This window comes from Vombatus ursinus, unplaced genomic scaffold (genome assembly GCF_900497805.2).
Source record: "Vombatus ursinus unplaced genomic scaffold, bare-nosed wombat genome assembly UNPS02011353.1, whole genome shotgun sequence".
NCBI classification, from domain to species: Eukaryota; Metazoa; Chordata; class Mammalia; order Diprotodontia; family Vombatidae; genus Vombatus; species Vombatus ursinus.
The window spans coordinates 998,252-1,022,424 of NW_020951131.1; the positions used below are offsets into that span (position 1 = coordinate 998,252).

Sequence of the window (24,173 nt, forward strand, 5' to 3'; positions counted from 1 at the left end):
TGTGTGTGTGTGTGTGTGTGTGTGTGTGTGTGTGTGTGTGTGTGTGTTCTGGATAGGTCCTTTTGAAAGTCTAGAGAGGCCCATAGACACCTTCTCAGGATAATGTTTTTAAATGCACACAACAAATACAATTACAAAGGAAGCCAATTATACTGAAACACAGTGATCAATGTATTAAAAACACGAGTTCATGGACAGAGTTGTAGGCCTTGTAACCTATGGTACTGGGGCAGGCCTTGGCTCTCCATCTGTTTCCCATCACTCCCACAATGACTCCAAATTTCCACAAACCTATGAATCTGCCATCTTGTCTCATGAGCACCAACCTCTCCCAACACTAATAACCATATGGTGAGTTGTCCATAAATAACAGTGAGCAGCTAAGTTAAGTAAAAGAGAAAAAAAAACAAAACCCTCCCAAAAGACCAATTTAATTTTGTCAAATATCATTTTTATAGACATATAGGTGACAAACACTGATGTAGACGAGGAGGCCTGAAAAGGCATCATCCTTATTTGATAGAGATGAAGGCTTTTTAAAGAAACAGAAGAGAGGAAAGGGGGGGAAAGAAATGGAGGTTAAAGAATGAGCTAATTATAAAGACCAAGGCTGGCCTTGGAGAAGAGCTGGCAAAACGCGCCTCCCTCTTTTCACTGGATATGGAGGGGACGGAGGATAACAAATGTTAGGTGATGCTAAGAATGATAGCTAGTGTTTAGAGAGTGCCTATATGTGCTACACATTGAGCTGAGCACTCCACAAATATTATTTCATTGGATCTTCACCACAACCCTAGGAGGCCAGTGTTATTATTATCTGCTTTGGACAGATGAGGAAACTGAGGTAAACAGGGGTCAAATGACTTGCACAAAGTCACATCAGATACAGTTGATGTGTCAGGTGGTTTGGAGGGAAACTGTCATTTTTATTTTTTATTTTCCACTTTTTTTTACAGGTTCACTGAGTGGGAGGAAACAGTCATATTCAGAAGTGAACTGATTTAAAAAAACCACAGGCATCGATAAAAGAAAACCAAAAGAAAGGGAAAAGGAAAGAGAGGCCACCTACACAGTTAGCACAAAGAAGAATGTTCCAAAGGAGCTATGAGGGTAGCCATTTAGGGGAAGAAACACAAAGCTGAAGGAGAAGGAAGAAGTAAGAGCCCTCAGAACACTACAGGATTCCCCTGTAATATTCATGAGTTGCCATTCTGTACCACTGTGGTAAGGACAGGACTTAGTTACCACATAATTAGTACACTAACATTAAGAGTTATGGACCTGGGGCAGCTAGGTTGCACAGTGGATAGAGCACTGGCCCTGACGTCAGGAGGACCTGAGTTCAAATTCGGCCTCAGACCAAACACTTGACACTTACTAGCTGTGTGACTCTGGAGAAGTCACTTAACCCAATTGCCAAAAAAAAAAGGAGTTATGGACCTGACATTCAGTCACTAAACCCAAGGCCAACGGATGGGCTGGCCAATGTGGATGGACCCAGTTCTGCATCCTCAAGCTTAGAAGGATTGGGTAATAAAGACAGATCCCTTTATAACAAAAACAGATTCTCACTCCACTCAATAATTTTAATAAACTTTTATACTGAAAACATACAAAATATGTCTGGAGCTCTTGAATCAAGGAGAAAAAAGTACATCATTGTTGAGGAAAGAAGCATCCACATTGGCCCATGTGGTTCGTGTAAAGGACCATGATGAGAGCACAACAAAGGAGATAAAAGTGCCCCATTGGGCCACGGGAACAGAAGAGGATTTGCTACTGGTCACTGACCCAAGGTCTCTGAAGTGGGAACCTAAGTAATGACCAGCAACCCACACAATCCCTGCTCTTCCCCAGGCTCCAAACCCAAGTGGAGCGGCCCACATGAGGAGAAGGCTGCCTCCAGGACTGCCTCCAGTCTTACCAAAACCACTGCAGAGAGCGTGGAGCAGGAACGTGAGCAGAGGCGGCCCGCTTACACAACCTTTTATTCTCTTCCTGTAATTGCGTGACAAAGGCATGATTAGGGGAAAGCGGCCCCCACAGGGCTCTCACATGCCTGCGCATCAATTTCTTCATCATGATGCAGAAGGCCCAACACACTCCCCTCCCACCCTCATTTTACAGATAAAGACTCTCAAGGCTGAGAGAGGGTCACAGAGCCAATAAGAGATGGAGGCAGGAACTCAGGTCTTCCTCGGTCCTGCTCTCTATCCACTGTGCTGATCTTCAGAAGTAGCCACAAAGACCTGGGTTAAGTCCAGCCATACGCTGACTGAGTAATCCTGGGCAAATCACTTAATTTCTTACTGCTGGGGGTGAGCTAGAGAAGATAGCAATATGCATTAATGAGGAGAGATTTCTCACCTGGAAGTAACTTCTGCCAGTGAAAGCGCAAATCCATTCCCTATTCCTATAGGAAGATACCAAGGTGGCAAAGTGGATACAACAGTGGATGTGGAATCAGGAAGAACAAAGTCCTCAAATCCTGCCCCAAACACGAGTTCTGTGACCCTAGGCAAGACACACTGTCTCAGCCTCAGTTTCCTCATCTATAAAAAGGGGGGGAACCCTTTGATCTTGAAGCCTTCTATCAATACAAGTCTCAGCAGCTAACCTCATAAAGAATCTTCCTAATCTGGTGCCCACCGATTCCTATACCCTTCTTCCTTAGTCACGCTCTACCCTCCCATCAAGCTAGCAGGCTCACCATGGCGGCCACCCTTCTCTACCTGCGTAGATTTGTTAACTTTTCCCTGACATAGCCTACTCTACCTCATCTCCATCTGTCAGAATTCCAGGCCTGTTTCAAGACCCAGATCAAATGGCATCATCTCCTCCATGAAGCCCTTCCTGATCCTTCCAATGTCTCCCCCATGAGAATGAGCGCTCCATGAGTCCAGGGACTCTGCTTTGCTATCTCTGTGCCCCCAGCACTCAGCCAATACCAGGCACACGGTGAACAATAAATGCTAATGTTAGCTCTCCAATATCCTGCGGTACTTTTATCAGGAAGATGGAATGATCTTCATCCATGTTTATTTCTGAGTAAGTAATTTCTGAACAAGGCACACACAAACCCACAAGATGATAGACTGTAGACTCATCAAAGGCAAAAATTCTACCTTCTGAAGCCTCCTATCTACTCCAGGAACTAAAGCTGGGCTTTGTACCCAGCCTGAGAAGAATCAACTCGTGAGGCAGAAAGCGACGGATGAAAGAATAATGGAATTGAAATCCAAAGACACTGATCCAAACCCCAGCTCTGATCTCTACCAGCTCTGTGACCCTGGCCAAGTCTAAAAGCCTCAGTTTCCTCCTTCGTAAAACAGGGAAAATCAGACCTGCATTACCTTTCACTAAACCCCTGTGAGAGAAATACCATAGAAATAGGAGTCATGGGTACCCAAAAAGACTTGTTGGGGAAAGGGTCCATCTTTGAAAAATATTGATAGCACACCCTTTTGTAGTGGCCAAGGGCTGGAAACAAAATGGGTGCCCATCCACTGGGGAAAGATGAACAAACCATGGCAGCTGAATATGATGGAACACTAGGGTGCCATAAGAAATGACCACAGCCAGGCTTTCAGCAGGAACCCGGGAGGACTCATACTGACGGACACAGAAGGAAGTGAAGAGAACAAGGAGAAGAATTTACACAGGCACAGCAATGTCGTGAGAACGTGCATTTTGGAAGGACGCATCAATTGCCAGACAAACAATGGTTTCAGAGGACCAATGAAAAAGCTCTCGGGACAGAGATGACAGATTCCAGATTCAGGATTCGACATACATTTTCAGACACAGACAAATGAGGATTTTGTTTGTTTGCCTGTACATAGTCAACGCAGGGATCCCCACCTCCCAATAATAACCCCGTGTGAGATGACTCCTCAGAAGCAGCTCCTACATTAACGTACACGGGAGGAGGTAGGAAGGAGGGAAGGTGGCAATAGGGTCCCCTCCTCCCACAAAAAAGGAAGAGGAGAAAAGAGTCCAGAAACAATCACAAACCAGCAGGGCAGCTTGGAGATTTACACGTTGAATTTATCACATGCTGAAGAAGAAGAACACGTTTATACAAAGTTACTTCACAGTCTCACGTACAATGCTACGGTTTTGTCCAATAAAATGCTCGTTTCAGTTGGCATTTAAGTTCTGAATAGAAATGAAATTTTTAAAAAACAAAAATATATGTTGAGTTGTTTGGCCCCAGCAGAAAATTTAGCTCTGATTCAAAAGGGAAGAGAAAAAAACAGCTTAAAGGAAGTTTTATTCCATGAGACTGCTGATCCATGGCCATTGAGGTAGAGGGTGGATGGAGGGAGTGTTGAGCCTACAGCCCCACTAACCTTTCCGCTCCATTCTGGAACACTCAGAAGGTCTAATGAGGAGGTACTCCTCTCATTAATCACCTCTAACGTGACAGGGTCTAATCAAGGCTGGCATTCAGGCATGGATCTTAGATACATTCATTTTATTCCGTTTTCCTCTAAAATTAATGCGGAACATTTCCAAAAGAAGCATCAACCTGAAACGTTGACGCTTCGGGTGGGAGGAGGGGGTTTCTTTCTAATTATAATTCAATTACTTGGAAATTTTATTTTCATGCCAACAATTTCAACTTTCACTTTCTCAACCTGTGTCAGCTGTGTGTGTGCAACAGTATAACCGTGCGAGGGCAATGATACAAACGCAAAAATTGTGACGCTCAGACCTTTTCTCCTCTTTGGAACTTGCGTTGGAAGTCGCCTCTCTCCACACCAGAGATTCTCTGCCAGCCATCTTCTTGTGAAGCCTGTAATCTATTTAAATAGCCACTGGGTAGTCTTGTCTGGAGCCATCACAGACCACCCAACGGCACAGACACAGAATGCTAAAAGGGCTGTGGGTCCTCCAGCACCAACTGTGGGCATCAACAGGAATTTTAAAGCCATGACCCAGAAGAGGCAAAGGAGGAAAGGCATATGAAGGGAGGCCTCTGGGGCCACAACGAGGACAGTGAAGGCCCGGCTTTTAGAAAGCCATTTTCATTAACTCTATGATTGCCTAGACATTCCGCTAGAAAAGTCGTCACAAGCTGCTCCCCTTTCTGGGCCTCAGTTTCCTTATTTGTAAAACGATGGAGGATGGATGCGTCATGTTAAGGTCTGTCACAGCTCAAACATTCTACATTCTACGTTCAGAAATCCTTCCCTGACCAGACATTCTATGTTCTAAGATCCTTCCCAGCCCTGATCTCTTTTCTAAATTTCCTTCCGACCCTAACATTCCATGTCCTAGGTCCCTTCCAGTTCTATGATATTCTATGTCCTAAGGTCTCTATATTCCAAAGTGCCTCCCAGCTCCAACATTCAATATTCCATGATCAAATAAGTTAACATGTCAAGTGCTTTCTAAACCTGAAAGCATTATGGAACTACTAACGAGGTCCCTGCCATCCCTGACAATCCATGTTCTGAAGGACCTCCCAGTTCTGATGGTCTAGGTCCCCAGAACCCAGCTTTGCCATGTCACATCACATCACTAAGGTCCCATCCAACCCTGAAGTTCTAAGTTCTAAGATCCTTCCAAGTTCTATCTCCCAGTATCCTTCTCCGCTCTGATGTTCTAAGGATCCAACTGTGCCTTTTGCAGTCCCTTTGGACTCTGAAAGACAACTGTGCCCCACTGTCCCATGACGAGCTAGTCAGTCAAGAGCAGAACAGATGCTTCTAATTTAATAAGCCAGGGTCAGATGATTCCTCAAGCACATCACCTACACTCACACAATTTTTCATTCTCCTCCTCCCTATCAAGTCTTCTGACAACAGAAACCCCCCCACCACACACACACACACACACACACACACACACACACACGCACACGCACACACACACACACACTCTCTCTCTCTCTCTCTCTCTCTCTCTCTCTCTCTCTCTCTCTCTCTCTGTCCTTTTTAGAGTTTAAATGGAGACCAAAGGTCAGAGAAAGCCTCATTCTGATCAGGATTTCTGCCCTGTGGTCCAGGCATGAATTCCTCAGCCTTGCTGGCATGTCTACTTAGATGGCTTGCCTCTTTCAAGCTCAACGAGACAAAAGCCAGACCTCCTCCACTGGAGACAAGCTCCCACTCCAACGACCACACAGAATGCCAGGGATGGCAACCTCCCTTCCTCCTGCTCCTTTGTCACCGACCCTCCTTACCCAAGGCTGTAGGAGCTTCTTGAGGACAACGCCTATGTCCAATTTCACCTTTAGATCTCCAACACAGAGATCATCAGGCCCAGATTTCACAGAAAATCACTGGAATTTCAGACTCTCTAACCAACGCTGATCAAGAATCTTTGTCCACCGTCCTGCTCCTTGATCAGCATTGGTTGGAGTAGATGATCTCTGAGGTGCTTTCAGATTCTGAAATTCCAGTAATTTTCTGTGTGAATCTGTGCGGATCATGGATCCTCAGCTTTCAGCCCAACTGAGAAGGACAGCTCCCTGCCTCCAGACAGAGTCCATGGCACTTTGGAATGGGCTAACTGGTAGAAGTTTTCCTTAGAGAAATCATTCTGCCATCTCCTGCCCTGCACCCAGGATTGACCACTGAGGCCAAGCAGATTCCATCCAATACTTCTCCTATATCACAGCCCTCAAATATTCAAAGAGAGCTGCCATGGCCTGCCTCCATTTTTTCTGATCCAGGCTTACTATACCCATTTCCTTCCACCAATATGACCTGACCGTCAGTCACCATCTGGTCTGCACACCCCTGGAAGGTGGGGGCACCTCTCTATGGGTAGGCTAGTGTTACAGTGCGACTGAGAGAGTGACCACTCCCTCATGGGGTAGATTAGCCAACACTCCTCAGAGGGGGTGAGGAGCTGGGATTCTCATGGAGCAACTTTGTTTTAATCAAAGAGAACTAATGTTGCATTATCTTTCACCCCATATCCTTGCTCTCTTCTCACACTTCCATCTACTTTGGATGTTTCCAGCTCTGGAACTCACCGTTGGGGCCAACAAGATCCTTCCTGCCTGAAGAACTCATCACTGTGGTGACCAAAGGTATCAATCAGCCTCAGTCACACCTGACATTCCGCCCAAGCCACCTGCCTTGTCTGCCCCGCATCCTACAGGTCACTGGACCTTAGCATCTGTACACATACCTTCCACCTGGCCCCCAATTTCTAGTTCTGGAATAATAATCAAATCAATAGTGCCAATGATATCAGAAAGGGGCAGGTGAGTCAAATGCCCCATAGCTTCACTCACTAGCCTGGAGGTTCTTTAAACTAAAACACTCGTCCCCAGTTTCCACTCCCTTCTACAAGTCATCTTTGCTGTTATAACCCACTCTGGTTATAAATGCTTTTCATTCACTCATTCCTTCCCATTCCTAGAGGAAGATTTCTGGCTCTTTTTCCATCCATCATGTGTCACCATCACTGGCTACACCCTTTGCCAAGCTCTGGCCATTTCAGGTAAGATAATGGATCTCTGGGTCTAGCACTATTCTGGCGTGAATCTTCTCTAAACATTCATCATGCTATCCATGTCATGAGATAACCTGGGCAAAGTGCTTGTTCCATCCGAAAGTGTTACATCAGAGTCTGAAAACTGTTTATTCATGTCCTTTTACCATTTATCAATTGGGGAATGAGTTGTATTCTTATAAATTTGATTCCGTTCTCTATATATTTTAGATATGAATCAGTAACAGCCACATTGTCAGATGACTGACTCTGATAGACTTAGCCCTTCTCAGCAATGCAAGGATCTAAGACATCTCCCACAGACTCATGATAGAAAACGCTATCCACATCCAGAGAAAGAACTGTGGAGTCTGAATGCAGATCGAAGCGCACGATTTGCTTTCTCTTTTTTTGTTGTTTTGTTTTGTTTCTTTTTTCTCGTGATGCCTCCTATTTGTTCTAATTCTTTACAACATGACTAATGTGAAAATGTTTAATTTGAATGTATATGTAGAGCCTATATCAGACTGCATGCTGTCTTGGGGAGAGAAGAGAGGAAGAAGGGGGGGAAATGTAAAACTTCAAAGCTCATGGAAGCGAATGTTGAAAACTAAAAATAATAAATTAATTTTAAAAAAAAGAAAGTTACTTGGAAAACTAAAGAGTGTAAAGTGACTCACTGAGGCAGGAATTAAACCCAGATGTCTCTGACTTAGAGGTCAGCTCTTAATGTACTATATAACACTTCTCCTCTTCCTCCTGCTTTTTACCTATTATTTATGTCTATTACTATTTTTCTTACTATAATAGTATATATTATTACTAATAATAATACTAACAGTTGTTTTTTATTGATTTCTAACGTAGACTACCTCTCCCACACAAGCCAATGGCATCCCTCAGACCAAAGGGCTCCCAAACTTTTGTACAAAACAGTGAACAACCATTTCTTGGGTGCAGAACACTGTGAGCTCCAGGAGGACACACTCGGATTAAATCAGACCCAGAGCATGCCCTCCAACAGCTTCTGATCTAGTAGGGAATAAGGCCCCAATACAGGTAAACTACAACAGCCAGCATTACAGAAGTGCATAAGAACCATGCCAATAGACTGGGGTGAGATGGAAGGGGAAAAGCCCTTACCCACTGGGACTCACTTCTTCCTACCGGGGCCCTAAATGAACCCTGGTTGGCACCCTTAAGGCCTAAAAAGATAATAATACATAGCCCTGACTTTTCTGTTACATAACCAATGACTTCACCCAAAACAGGCCTTTAACCTGCAGACTTTGAGTGCCGAATAGCCAGGCTACTCAAATACTCCGCTGGATGTTTGCCCGATGAATAAGCTGGGTGTCACTGGAGGTGCCTAGGAGTCTGGAACAGTTTAGTGGTCATTAGGACTGTAGGATGACAGCAATGATTCAAGTGAAGTAATATTACTGTTATTCATAAACTCATACAAAGTCCAAAATCAATTTGCAGAAGATTCTAAGGCAGGTCAACATTCTGATTCAATTCTGCTGAAACTGGCAAAAATTCCAAATCATAGTAACTTGCCTATGTCCATGCCTGGGCAAATGTTGTTTATAAACCTCTGGAGGGAAACAAGAAGAGAGCTTTCCAAAACACTCTGTACATCTGGCTTTTTCTGGTCCTAACATCAACATAGGAGACTGGAAGAGAGAGTATTATTCATTATCACTATTTGACAGATAATAATAACAACAACAATACTTATATAGCACTTACTATGTGCCAGGCACTGTGCTAAGTGCTTTGCAATTACTTCATTAGATTCTAACAACAAGCCTAGGTAGGAGGGTTAACCTCATTTTATGGTTGAGGTAACTGAGGCAAACAGACTAAGTGACTTGCCCAAAATCACACAGCTTGTAAGTGTCTGAGGCTAGATTTGATCTCAGGTCTTCCTGACTTTAGGTCCAGAGCTCTATCTGCTGGACCACTTAGCTGCAACAGAAACAGAGGCTCGGTAAACTTCAATGATTTGCCCAGGGTCACATGGGGACAAAGACACAGCTCCAAGACATCTCCTGGCACCACACCCTGGGTCTTTCTCCCGCATGACACCAAGGCCAGCAGTAATTGGCCAAAGAGCAGGGCTGAGCACTGGCAAGGAGGGAGACCAGCTGCCTCAGCAGTGACATGCAACAAAGGTCAAAACATCGTGGGCCACGAGCAAGGGAAAACAGAGAGGTTTGAGGGTCAGCTCTACTAGGCACCAGATACAAACAAGAGCAAAGGAAACTCCACAGAACAGGCCATGGGCTCCGGGACACTCAGTCATCCCAGCAGACAAACCCCTTCCATCCACACGGACTGGCACTAGGTGAGCGTACACACACCTGGGGACAGGGAGAGGGAAAGGCGTCTGTGGGGCAGAACGCCAGCCCCTACCTAAGGTGATCCATTTCCATGGCCAGCCTTCCTAAAGGCCATCAGTAAGCATCCATGGAATGCCTTCTGTGTGTCCCAAACTGCGAGGCTTTGGGGACAAAAGAACAAAAAATGAAACTTTCTGCCCTCAAAGAATGTGCCTTCTGATGGGGGGGGGGGGGGGGGGGAAGGGGGAGCTACTAAAATCTTAAAACTGCACCAAGGCTTTTGGGGCATCCTGTATAGACAGCCAAGGGGGCTTGTGCACCTCTAAAGGTGAGATTTAACTCTGTTTTCATTTCAGCAGGTGCTCGCCGTCCTAGAGTTTGAAGGTGAAAAAAGGAAGACAAAAATAGTGCTTAACCTTAAAGACCTTGGCTTCTCGAATAAGATATCCGGGAAATAACTTTTTAAAATTTTTTGTTAATTGTATTTAACTACAATTGGATTCCTATATAACTCTGTGTCTTTTATTTTATTTTATGTTTTTATGGGGCAGCAAGGTGCTGAAGAATATAGTGCCAGGTCTGGAGTCAGGAAAATTCATCTCCATCAAATCTGGCTTCAGACACGAGATGTGAAATCCTGGGCAAGATACTTAACCCTGTTTGCCTCAGTTTCCTCATCTGTAAAATGAGCTGGAGAAGGAAACAGAAAACTACTCTAGTATTTCTGCCAAGAAAATCCCAAATGGGGTCACTAAGAGTCAGATATGACTGGAAATGCTTGAAGAATGTCTTTTATCAGGGGCAGCTAGGTGGCGCAGCGGATAGAGCACTGGCCCTGAAGTCAGGAGGACCTGAGTTCAAAGCCGGCCTCAGACCAAACCCTCGACACTTACTAGCTGTGTGACTCTGGGCAAGTCACTTAACTCCAAACCGTCTGAAAAAAAAAAGTCTTTTATCCTATTAATGTCGGGGGCATCACCATCTTCTCAGTCAGTAGGCTCCCAATTTAAGGGTCATCCTCAACTCCTCACTCTCTCAGCCCAGCATCCAATTGGTTGCCAAGTCCTATTGACTCTGCCTTTACTAATATCTCTGTCTGGTGACATCATCACCAAGCACCCCACCGCAGGCCTTCAGCATCTCCCACCTGGAAGACTTCGACATTCTGAGCAGGGGTTCCCGGGCTCCTCTGACTGCCAAAGGTCTCCCAGATACACCCAGAGGTACAGAATCCAGATGGTGACACTCTGAAGGAGGGAAGGGGCTCCCGTGCAGTTCAATCAATACCAATCTTTCTTCTGCTCTTAGAGTTTAAAATAAATCTCCCTTAAATTAGTGGCTTTGTCCCTCTCTCCATGACCCAAAGAGGCTCGCTCAACTGAGTGCCCATTCGGTGGCTGCCAGCCCTTTCCACTCTGGGAGAGGGCCCTGTTTTGTCCTCCAGTGAGAAGGATCAGCTCTTGTCTTCCCAGGGAGAGCAGTATTTTCCAGGGATTTTTGCTGGACTACAGATGGTCTGAGAATTCAATCCTATTTGACAAGCACTCATTATGCATCAATCTCTGTATCTACGCATTGAACAGGATGGACCCTCTCCTACAAACCCTTGGAGGATTTGGGAAGGAGAGAAAGCAACACATACCCGAAGCACAGTCTGAAGGAATCTGAACCAAAAGCAGAGTTGTCAGGTAGAGGTGGAACACCCCCTCAGCTGGATTCCTAGTAACTGCATCCTCCAGAGGAGGAGGATGGGAAAAGAGAAAGAAAAAAACACGCCAACAGCCAGGGGCTGAAAGGGACCAGGCAGTCACTTGGCTTTCCTAACCAAAAAGGCAAAAGCCAGGTGATTTATGGCATGGCTGGAGGGAAAGACAGAGGAGAGAGAAGAGGAGCAAGACGAGAAGAAGAAGAAAGAGAAAGAGAAGGAAGAAGAGAGCAAAGCGGAGAAACTGTCATTTTATCTGCCTAAGCAACTGTCCAGTAAACCTTAAATTCAGAGGTGTAATAGGTTAGTGATTTGCCCAAGGATCACATGTAGCTGAACTCATCCAAAAAGAACGAAGTAACAACAAAAGTTAGAACTGTAATATTAACAGTCCCCATTCCTCCGTGCTTTAAGGTTCGCCAAGGGCTTTCCTCAGAGCCACTCTCTGAGTTAGGTCATGCAAGCGTTATGTCCTGTATGGCAGATAAGGCAACTGAGGCACAGAGGGGGCGATGGATTTGCATAGCCTCACACAACCTGAAAGCATTAAATCTCCAGAGTACAATCCAAGGGCTCTTTCCGCTGTCTGCCACCGTCCCAGTATGAAGAACAAGGAAGCACGCCATTTTAAAATGGGGCTATTTTCATTGTAGCTTTCAGCACCCCCACCGGTGGACCACCAGGGCCTTGCCCATTGCATCAAAGCATACAACGTAGCCAACAGGTGCAGATATTGCACCCCACCCCACAACAGCAAGCCATGGGGAAGGTTGGAGAACCCCATGCCAACAGTTCACTCATCAGCACAACGAGACCCCCACAACGAAGGCTGCACAAGTTTTGCCAATGACAGATTGTGAAGACTCTTCTCCCCAGAGCCTTTTTAGAAAGAGCTCACTGTGGAATGCCATCTTCAGCTAAATCTCACACAGCCGAGGCTAAGAAGCAGGAAATCGTGGGATTTGGCTAATTCTGGCCCGATGGGGGACTCGAGAGAGAAGTCTGCATTAGGAAGCAGTGCCATAGACGATGTGAATCCGGGCAGCCAGGAGGGAGAAGACGATGCCATCCCTCCTGGTTTGGTTCTTTGCCGTTTCTATTCACAAGCGTGGTTTAACTTTAATTATTTATAGCTAATGTAGGGTGGTCTATTTTGTAAAAGTAATGAAATCTCTGTAATGAGACCTCCCCAGAGATCTCCACTATTAAATCTCCCCTAACAAGCAGATGAGATGGCTGGTAGCTGTTTATGAGAATCAAGGAGCATGCAGACTAATACAGATGGACACACAGTCACAGTACATCAGAAAGGGTGTAGGCCCTGGGGAGGCCTGGGTTCAAATCCGGGCACAGACATTTCCATCTCTATGCTTATACACAGGCTGTCCCTGAATCATTCAATCTGGCAATCAGCAAGCCTTGATTAAGCACCAACTGTATACTAGGTACAGTCCAAGGTGGAAGAGGATGCCAAAAAAAAGACACAGCAGGCCCTGTTCTGGAGGAGCTAATGTTCTGTCAGGAAAGACAACGTGGTCATCTATAAGTATGTTTTGAATGGATACAACATGATTCAAGGAAGGCTTTGGGAGGGAGGGTCCCAGCAGTTGGGGGGTTTAATAAATGCTTGTTGATTGAATTAACTGAACCAAGTACTTACTTACTGTGTGACCAGGCCACTGCGGCCAGAAGTTGGGCCTGCCTCCTCAAAGAGCAAGGGGGAAGAAGGAGCTTGGAAAAAGTTAAAAGTCAACGAAAGGTCAACACGTCTTTTAAGGGACCCCAGTGTACCTAGCATGACGCCAGGTGCTGAGGTTCCACACACACACACACACACACACACACACACACACACACACACACACACACGTCCATGTCCTCAAGACATGCCCTTCTATGGGGGTACATTAGCCACACACATGAAGAAATGTGAGTTGTTATGAGGACTTCAGAGTTTTGGAAAGCAAAGCCTTGGGACAGTAACGGCCAGGTCTTTTTTTTTTTTTCCCCTAACAAGCTTCCCATAGCCGCTAGACAGGATTCTGGGCAGGCAGATCTGGCTGCCCCAGACAAGCTGCTGCTCAGGAGGCTGCACGTGGCCCTGGAATTTTAAGACTGCTTCTAGGATGCGGAGCTCCAGGCCGCCTCTCGTGGATTTAGCCCGTAATCATTCTGGCTGTTTGCATTCCATAGCCGGCCTCCTCTCTGTCTGAGAAAATTCACTATCGAGAACGAAATTGTCCATTTGCATTGAGAAACAGAAGGCAATTTTCCCCAGGTCTCTGTCTACCCCTCACTGTGATCCCTCATCTCTTCAGATCACTAACCACTTCTTTTGTTCAGTTCTTTTCTCCTCCAGAAACACCAAGGTACACTTTAAGACTGAAAATATCTCTTACCAAAAATACAATCCGAAGTTGTAGTTAAAAATCTGGCCCCATCCCTTTCTAAGCTTATCTGGGTAAGTCGAGGTAAGATATGGTAGAATTAGCACAGGTGCTGAGTACAAGTCACGCCTTTGACTCATATTGGTGGGGTGTGGGTGGGCAAGTCATATAACCTCTCAGGGGCCCCAGAAAACTCTCTAAGGCTACAAATTTAACTAATTTAAACCAATGGAATAAATTTCAACACTCAGATTTCCCTACAATGAGGAAATCACAGTCTACCATGCACACACACATATTTACTCTCTCTCTCTCTCTCTCTCTCTCTCTAAAACAAAACATTAATGTGCTCAACAAAACACTGAAGCCTAATTAATAGTGTCACATGGGGCCAAAAACCTTAGAAACGCACTAGAAGTCAAAGTCAGGGAGGTTTTCATTTTAGGCCAGTCCCTTTGGCTTTACTTCAGTTTCTCCATGTATTCAACGGGAAGCATGAAGAGGAAAGAGTACAGAAGTTTCAGGTATTTTTCTTTTAAAAACAAACAAACAAACAAAATCCTGTACCAAAGTGCAAACACAATCACGGCAGAGAAGACAAACCCTCTCAGAGAAGGCCCCAATCTGTGTCCATCCATCGGGACTTCACACGGGCCTCAAATAAACAAGCAACAGGCCTGAAGCTTTTACTCAAAGTGCTCTCTACAAACACAATATGTGATTCCCATTTTTCCAAAACAAGGGGAATGATGAGCTGCCCATCCTTCCCGGATTAAAGTAGAAAGGGAGTTTCCTCTCAATAAAAAGTATTGAGAAGTCATTAATATGGAAGCAAACTTTACAAAGATAAGATGACCATGACCACCATTGCTTTAAAACTCCAGGAAATGGAAGTTTTCTCAACAACCATCTCAAAGGAGTACAAACACGGGTCCACTCATTCCCCCCAAAAAAGCCCCCCAGGATCACCCCTTGCATAGCTGTCTCCCTGGCGGCTGATTAGTGGTGCTGTCCAGCACACCCAGAAATCACCACCTACACAGCTCTGCCTCCATTTGTGAACTATTACCCACACTCGGTGTCAATTAGCATCTTCTTGCAGGGACTAAATCTTCCTGTTCTTGTAAGAGAGTAACTTTAATCGCCTGAAACCTCCGTTGCCTTGTGCAAAGAGGAGTGAGCAGCCAGCAGCCCAGGAGCCCAGCTGAGGCCTGCAGACAGTGACTAATGTGACAGTTTAATGATCGCTAGCCGTTGGCTCACCATGCTGGGTGAAGAGGTCGCTGTGAACAATCTCAATTAAGCAGTAGAGTTTCTGAATTGTCAGCAAGCCCGTCGGCACGTTGAGGATGAACTCTGTAAACATTTTGCTGCGTGGAAAGAAAAAAAAAAGCAGGACACCTGTTAGGGATTTTGTACCAACGGCCAACAGAGCCATTGACAAGATGAAAAGTCATATCAAGAGAGACTGGAGGAAAACTGGTCTTCAGACAAAGCTGTATAATAAGGGTGTCCTCAAGTTCTGGGTCAAACATTACTTTCAAAACCTACCTGAACATGTTCAGGAGGCATTTGGGAATCTCCAGGTTCTAATGAAAAGCACAAAAGAGGGAATGAAATACTAATGAAGAGGTGGTTTGGCCCTGGAAAACCAAAAGAGCTTTGACCAAAAGAGATGGAGTCCTCCTCCTCCTCCTCCTCATCATCATCACAATCATCCTTATCATCATCGTGATCATCACTGATATTTCTAGTGGCTTTTACAGATGGCAGTCTTCTTGACTTTGTCCTGCCACCGGACTTTGATGACTCTGGAGGAGAGAGTGAGGCTGCCAACTTTTGCAGCTGTGACTCATTTAAATACAATTCAATCCTATGTTGTCATCAGTCTTCTTCAAGAACCAAGGACAAGGGCCAGCTAGGTGGCGCAGTGGATAGAGCTCGGGCCTTGAAGTCAGGAGGACCTGAGTTCCAATCCGGCCTCAGACACTTGACACTTACTAGCTATGTGACCCTGGGCAAGTCACTTAACCCCGACTGCCTCACCAAAAAGCAAAAAAAATAAGAAGTAAATAAATAAAAAAAAAAACAAGGACAAACAACAATGGCAAACCTTTTGTGTCCCACAATGGCTCAAGGAGAGAATTAGCCCGGTTTTGTTATCCCCATTTGTCTGGGATCTCATGGATGGAAGAAATGGGAGACCCTGGCCCTTTTAAGTTAATGTCTTTTCAAGTTCTCACTTTGAGTGAGGCAACACCCATTCAGTGAACAGGCCTCTTTAAGGAGTGAGTCAAGGGATGGCACCTTTAATAAAAAAAAAATCAAACTGGGAGGTCACACAGGTAGGAAGTGGCAGGGCTGGAATCTCCATTCCTTCTCCATTAATGTCCACTCCTGCCAGGGGTATAGATGAGAAGGTATGAAAGGCAGGGGCTGTTCAGAGTTTACTTCTGTGCCCAAAATGCAGCTGACCCAATAAATACTTGCTGAATAGAATACCTGCTACAGATAAGAGCAAACACATTAAGAGGTATTTAGGCCAGCTAGACAATAGGTCATTTTCATGTGCACGGCTTCTGAAGTCACTGAGTCACAACAGCATTCACTGTGGCATCAGGAAGCCCTGGGCTCAAGTCCAGCTTCACAAAGATAGCTGTGTGACCCTGGGAAGCTCACTTTGCCTCCATTTCCACATCTGGAAAATGAGGATGCTGGACTCACTGGCTAGATGGTTCCTTCCAATCTTAAGTTGAGGTTCCCATGATCATAGAACCTGAACGCTTCTAATTTCAAGTTTGGGTTTTTTTTTTAGAATTCCTTGATCCCCTGAAAATGAAATGGCCAACTGTCTTGTAGCACATGAGCGGAAAAGAGATGTTGGACTGGAGTGAGGGAGACCTGGGTAAAAATCCTGCCTTCCCTCAGTACTGACTTGTAGCCCTGGGCAAGGACTCCAGGCTCTTCACCCTTGCTTTCCTCACCTTCCAGATGAAGCTAATAATTCCAGTAGCAGATATCCCACAAAGCTGTTGTACCTAAGACTCAAATGAGATGATGATGTCACCCTCACAAAGAGACCGTTCATGTTAGCTCTCCTTTTTGAAGCATTGTAAGAGACCTCCAAATGCTTCTCTCTTCCTGCTATCGGTAAGCCACTTTTTGGTTTAAAGAAGAATATCAGAATTGTGCTGCCTTCCACTGAAGAAAGGTATACCTAAGAAGAGAACCTTCTGTATTTTTTTTTAGAAGACCCACCAAAAATTGTACAAATGGTAAAAAAAAAAACCATTACTAAAACACACATAAAAGACCAAGATGGCATTTAGTATCCTTTAGGATACCAGTAGCTCCTTAGGGAGGATGCTTAAAAAGCTATCTGGCTATAACATTTCTAGGCTTTACAACATATGACATGTATGAGTATAACTAAGTTCTATCATCTCTCTGGGCTTCAGTTTCTTCATCTGTAAAATGAACATGCTGGACTAAATGAAAAGGCCCTCTCTACCTCTAAATTTATGATCCTCTGATAGCACTACAGACCAGTATGTAAGGGGGAGGATGAGCCATCAGCTGTATCCTGGTCCGACACAAAGGAAATCATTGTAACAGGAAGACATTAAATAGAAGTATCAATAATACTTGGTTGCATTCTGAGGTACCACCTTACACCTATCAGAGTGGCTAATTTGACAAAAAAGGAAAATGTTGAGTGTTGGAAGGGATGTAGGAAAGCTGGGACACTAAAGCACTGGTGGTGGAGTTGTGAACTGATCCAACCATTCTGGAGAGCAATTTCGAACTATGCCCAAAGGGCTATCACACTGTGCAACCCCTCTGACCCAGCAACACAATGGCTAGATCGATATCCCAAAGACATCCAAAAAAGGGAAAGGGACCTATTTGTACAAAAATATTTGTAGCAGCTCTCTTTTGTGGTGGCTAAGAATTGGACATTGAAGGAATGTTCATCAATTGAGGAATGGCTGAACACTGGAATATTGGAATTATGATGGAATATTATGGTGCCATAAGAAATGTCAGGCAGGATGATTTCAGAAAAACCTGGAAAGACTTACATGACCTGATGCAGAGTGAAATGAGCAGAACCAGCAGAATGTTATACACAGTAACAGCAATATTGTTCAACAAAGAAATGTGAATGAGTTAGCTCTTCCCAGCAAGACAAGGACTCAAGACAATCCCAAAAGGACTAATGATGAAGCATGCTACCCACCTCCAGAGAAAACACTGATATTGTTTGAATACAGACTGAAGCAGGCTATTTTTTTACTTTGTTTCCTTTATTCTTTTTCTTTTATTAAAATCTTCCTGTACAAAATGACTAATATGGAAATGTTTTACATAATTGCACATGTACAGCCTTTATCATATTGCTTACCATCTCAGGCAAGGGGGAGGAGATGGGAGGGATAGAATTTGGAACTCAAAACTTTTTTTTTTTAAATGTTAAAAATTATTTTAACGTGTAAATGGGAGGGAAAATATATACTGAAAATGAAAAAAAAAAGTACTCAGTTGCTTGAATAATCTATATTGTTGGCATGTGTAGCTCTATCACCAATGCCAACGGCAGTCCCTGGAAGTTTAGTAAATGGTCTTAAAGAGTTCCTGTGACCAAAAACATCAACCCTTGGTGGCCTCTCCAAACTAGAGCAATGATTGGCCAACAGTCACAGAATCTCGTCTGTCACTTTTCAGCTTGGAAGGAGATACCAGAGTTTGTTTCCATTTTACTAACAGAGCTGTGGAAGATAAGGGATCAGCACTGAGCTACGATGAGCTGTGGAGTAGGGTAAGAGTGAAATATTAAAATGCTTTGTATGGGGAATTGTTGGAGTGTTCATTGGGAAGGCATATTAAAAAAAAAAGCATGAGTTAAATCTCCAAGATTACTTTCTAGTTCAATTAAAAGTCCTAAATGCATGTACATAACAATGATAGTATACTTATTACAACAATGATAGCAGACAAAACCAGAAGATTTCCCTGATTCACCCTTACCTGAGCTCTTTGGGGTCAAATACCAATTTCACGTCATTGACGATCGTAGGTAAGTATTTCAGGGCTGCCCCCTGCAAATCAGTAACAGAGAAAAAGGGTTATCTGACCAAAGAAAGTATGGTGGTAACAGCAACTTAACATTCCCATACTAAAAACACTAATAAAAACACTAAAACATAAGCAAAAAATTGCAGCAGAATGAATTTCAGAAGTTATTCTGTTGTTGTTTAGTTTTGTCAGACTCTTCATGACTCCATTTGGGATTTTCTTGGCAAAGATAATGGAGTGGTTTGCTATTTCCTTCTCCAGCTCATTTTACAGATGAAAAAACTGAGGCAAACAGGGTTAAGTGACTTAACCAGCGTCACACTGCTATTAAATGTCTGAGACTGAATTTGAACTCATGAAAGTGAGTTTCTTATTCTAAGCCCAGTGTGCTATCCACTGCCCCACCTAGCCGCCTAGGATTAGCAGTAGGGGAAAAGTCCAAAGACCACAGAGCTACCATTGCAAGGAATTAGAGGAACGAGAGCCAATACCCTCAGCTGATAGAGAAGGAAACTGAGGCAAATAGAAGTGAAATGACTTTTCCAGGGTCACCCAGCCAGTCAGTGTCTAAGGCAAGATTTGAACTCAGGTCTTCCTGATTCCAAGTCCAGAAATCTTTTTACTGTGCCACCAAGCTGCCACTTTGAATTCCTATATTTCAAAAATTTTTAAAGTATAATGTCTTATAAAGACAGCAGGATTCTCTCCTAAAAATGGAATTAATGAATAAAGCATTTACTATGTGCAAACCACTATGTTAAGCCCAGGAAATACAAAAAGAAAAGGAAGTCAGATGGAACAAATCCTGCAGTCCTTGGGGTACATTGGAAAACAGCAGTTCTCTTAAGAAAATATCCATTTCTGACTTACTCGGGCGGAGCCAAGATGGCAGAGGGAAAGCAGTGACTTGCTAGAGCTCTCCCCCCAAACCCTTCCAAATACCTATAAAAAATGGCTCTAAACAAATTCTAAAGCAGCAGAACCCAAAAAAAGACAGAGTGAAACAAATCTCCAGTCAAAGACAGCCTGGATGGTTGGTCAGAAAGGTTTATCGTGCCAGGTGGGGAGAGGAGCATAGTTCAGCGTGGGCACGCAGGCCACAGCGAGCCTAGAGCAGGCCTCAGAGGGCTGAATCGCGGGCAGCTGTGACGGTTTCCAGACTTCTCAACCCGCAAACACCAAAGACAACTTAGAAGGTCAGTGGGAAAAGTCTGTTAACTGCGGTGAGAGAGGAGCTAGGTCTCAGCCGCAAGTCCTGAGAGCGACTGGTTCCTGAGCTTCTGGCCCACATTCTGAGGGGGAATCGAGTGGCTGATCAGAGGGGTATTGCAGGGATCTCTTTGCCAGGGCTAAGGCAGGAATCTCTTGCTTTGCCCATGCTTGGATCTGGGTCACAGTTCTGAGGGGCGGTGCTGGGGCAAGGAGGAGTGCTGGTGTGGTAGAGCTTGTTGTGGCAGTGGAGAGGAAACACCTCGCCCCCTATCATAGCACCCTGGAAGAACTGAAAATCTACAGGTACCTAGAAGTACCTCTGAAAACAGCTGTACAAACCCCCAAAGCTCGGGACAGTACATTCTCCACATTGGAAGCAGACTCTCACCTTGACAAAGAGTTTAAAACTCAAGTAATTGGCCAGGATCATGAGTAAGCAGCGCAAAAGGAGTCAGGCTATATTATCTTACTTTGGTGACAAAGAAGATCAACACATACAACCAGAAGAAGACCACAAAGCCAAAGCTCCTACATCCAAAGACTCCCAGAAAAACATGAATCAGTCCCAGGCTTTGGAAGAGCTCAAAAGGGATTTTGAGAAGCAAGTAAGAGAAGTAGAGGAAAAACTGAGAGCGATGCAAGAAAATCATGAAAAACAAGTCAACAGCTTGCTAAAGGAGACCCAAAAAAATACTGAAGAAAAATACCTGAAAAAATAGCCTAACCCAAATGGCAAAAGAGGTCCAAAAAGCCAATGAGGACAAGAATGCCCTAAAAAGCAAAATTGGCCAAATGGAAAAGGAAGTCCAAAAGATTACTGAAGAAAATACTTCCTTAAAAATGAGAACAGAGCAATTGGAAGCTAGTGACTTTATCAGAAATCAAGACACTGTAAAACAAATCCAAAAAAATGAAAAATTAGAGAACAATGTGAAATATCTCATTGGAAAAACAACTGACCTGGAAAATAGATCCAGGGGAGAGAATTTAAAAATTACTGGACTACCTGAAAGCCATGATCAAAAAAAAGAGCCTAGACATCATCTTCCAAGAAATTATCAAGGAAAACTGCCCTGATATTTTAGAGCAGAGGGCAAAATAGAAATTGAAAGAATCCGCCAATCTCCTCCTGAAAGAGATCTCCAAAGGAAAACTCCTAGGAATATGGTAGCCAAATTCCAGAGTTCCCAGGCCAAGGAGAAACTATTACAAGCAGCCAGAAAGAAACAATTCAAGTATTGTGGAAACACAATCAGGATAACACAAGATTTAGCTGCTTCTACATTAAGGGACCACAGGGCATGGAATATAATATTCTGCAGGGCAAAGGAGATAGGATTACAACCAAGAATCACCTACCCAGCAAAACTGAGTATAATCCTACAGGGGAAAAATGGTCATTCAGTGAAATAGAGGACTTTCAAGCATTCCTGATGAAAAGACCAGAACTGAATAGAAAATTTGATTTTCAAATACAAGACTCAAGTGGAACATGAAGAGGTAAACAGGAAAGAGAAATCATAAGAGACTTATTAAGGTTGAACTGTTTACATTCCTGCATGGAAAGATGATATTTGTAACTCATGAGACCTTTATCAGTATTAGGGTAGTTGGAGGAAAAAAATTATATGTATGTATATATAGATATAGATATAGATAGATAGATAGATAGATAGAGGGCACAGGGTGAGTTAAAGATGAAGGGGTCATATCTGGAGAATAAAATTAAGGGGTGAGAGAGGATTATACTAGGAGAAGGAGAAAGGGAGAGATAAAACAGGTAAATTATCTCACACAAAAAAAAAAAACAGAAAAGAAAAGGCTCTTACAGTGGAGGGGAACCGGGGAAGGTGAGAGCGAATGAGTGAATCTTATTCTCATAGAATTTGACTTAGGGAGTGAATAACATACACACTCAATTGGGTATGGAAATCTGTCTTACTCTACAGGAAAATGGGGGAGGGGGGAAGGGGACAAGAGAATAGGGGGATGATAGAGAGAAGGGCAGATTGGGAAAGGGGGTAATCAGAAGCAAATACTTCTGAGGAGGAACAGGGTCAAAAGAAAGAATAGAATAAATGGGGGAGGTGAGATAGGATATAACCTATATTTAGTTGCTTGCCTTATCAATGAGGGTGGGTGGGGAGGGAGGAAGGGAGAAAATTTGGAACCCAAAATTTTAAAAACACATGTTTAATAAAAAAATGTTTTCACAAGCAACTGGGAAATAAGAAATACAAGAAATGGGGTACAGAAATCTATCCTGCCCTATAGGAAAATTGAAGGGGAAGGGGATAAGAGAAGGGGGGTAGAGATAGAAGGGAAGGCAGACTAGGGGAAAGGGTATTCAGAGTGCATGCCATCTTTGGGTGGGGGGAGGGGCGAGATGAGATGAAAATTTGGAACTCAAAATCTTGTGGAAGTAAATGTTGAAAACAAAAAAAAAAAAATTTATTTAAAAAAAGAAAAGAAAAGAAAATCTCCATTTCTGGTATGGAACCACCAGACAGTGGGAAGGATTTGAGTGGCCAGAACTTGCTCTTTGGGTCTTCCAGGGCTCAAGCACCTCCTAGAGGAGCTGCCAGGCTGCCTCTCCATAGAGGTCATTCACTAGATGATGGCTGAAGGCTCTGGGCTGAAATCACGGCTATTCCTGAGGTTCTTGGGTTCAGGGTCCCGGGCTGTCTCCATCAGACTGCGATGGAGATGCTGGTCAGAGGGCCGGTCTTATTTGCCGGGCTCCTGCTGCCCCCAATCTCTCCTTCAGGGCGCCTGGATGCTATACCAAGACTGGCTTCCATGTCCTGTGTGTGGCAGTGGGTGAGGATGGCTAGCCCAGAGTCTCCACAGAGGCTGCTTCCCTAGGGTACTGCCAATCAATGAAGAGGGAGACCCTTTCTCCATTGAGAATCCCACTCTCTTCCACTGAGTCACTGCTTTTCCATCACGGTGGTCTCCTTCAGCAATAACTTTCATCATCCTTTCCACAGCACCCCCCCATTCAAAAGATGTCAGACTTTAAATTCTCTGATTATTAATCTTCTCTTCTAACAACTCCAACTTCAAGTATAAATATATGCATTTGTATGCGCACGTACATGCCTTTCAAACAGACAACTGGAAATAGTTCAGAAGTCCAAACAGCCATAGAAATCCATCCCCCCCCAAAAAAATAGGTACTATAGTGATTTTATGACCCAATGCCAGCAACGGAAAAGGGGTTCTATTATAACATCACGAGCAAAAAAAATTATTTGAAAATGGAATATTGATCAATTACTTATGTTACAAAGATTTAGGTTCAGTAATTGCATGATGGCTACAAAGAATCAGCTCTCATCCCACTGAGTTGTTTTGAAACAAGCAAAAATATATTTTTCCTGACAACTAATAGCACTTGTGTACACAGCCAAACAGGGGGGCTGAGGTTTGGGGACTCTTCATACGCCGGGTGTAGCTGGTAAGTTTCCAGGGGGCAAGGAACATGTCGGTTTCATTTCCTGTATCCTGTGTCCAACAAAGCATTCAGCCTGTAGGTGCTTTAATAAATGCTATTTGAAGAGGACAACAACATAAAAAAAAAAGACATCAACAAATAAACTTTGTGATTTTTATAACCCATCTTCAATTCTTCAACTCAGGCCAGCAGGTTTCTCTTAACGGGGGCACACTGGGCCCTGAAGTGTGCTCAACATACATGCCCATACTCAGCTCTGACAGGAAGGTTCCACAGCTGAACCAGAATAGGTACAAACCAAACATTCCTTCTGACCAAACACTTAGGGCTTTTTCGCTTGGCTGGTTGGTTGGTCGTTTTTGTTTTTTGTTTTTGTTTGGTTTTATTTTGTTTGGTTGGTTTTTGGGGGGGGGCTTAATGAGGCTGAAGTTGTCTTAGAACCCCATGTGCCAAGCCTGAAGTCAGAAAGACTCGCCTGCATGAGTTCAAATCTGGCCTCAGACACCTACTATCTATGTGACCCTGGGCAAGTCACTTAA

General features: G+C 44.0%; 1 protein-coding gene across 1 annotated transcript in view; it reads right to left on the reverse strand.

The window, feature by feature from the left end:
• Window positions 1-24,173, reverse strand: part of DOCK1 (dedicator of cytokinesis 1) — a 523,683-nt gene that overhangs the window by 393,257 nt on the left and 106,253 nt on the right. The window contains exons 23-24 of the mRNA XM_027855939.1: window positions 18,918-18,988; window positions 15,153-15,259 (exon numbers count right to left, since the gene is read on the reverse strand). Of these exons, the coding sequence (XP_027711740.1) occupies window positions 15,153-15,259; window positions 18,918-18,988 (178 nt within the window). The remainder of the gene's footprint in view (window positions 1-15,152; window positions 15,260-18,917; window positions 18,989-24,173) is intronic.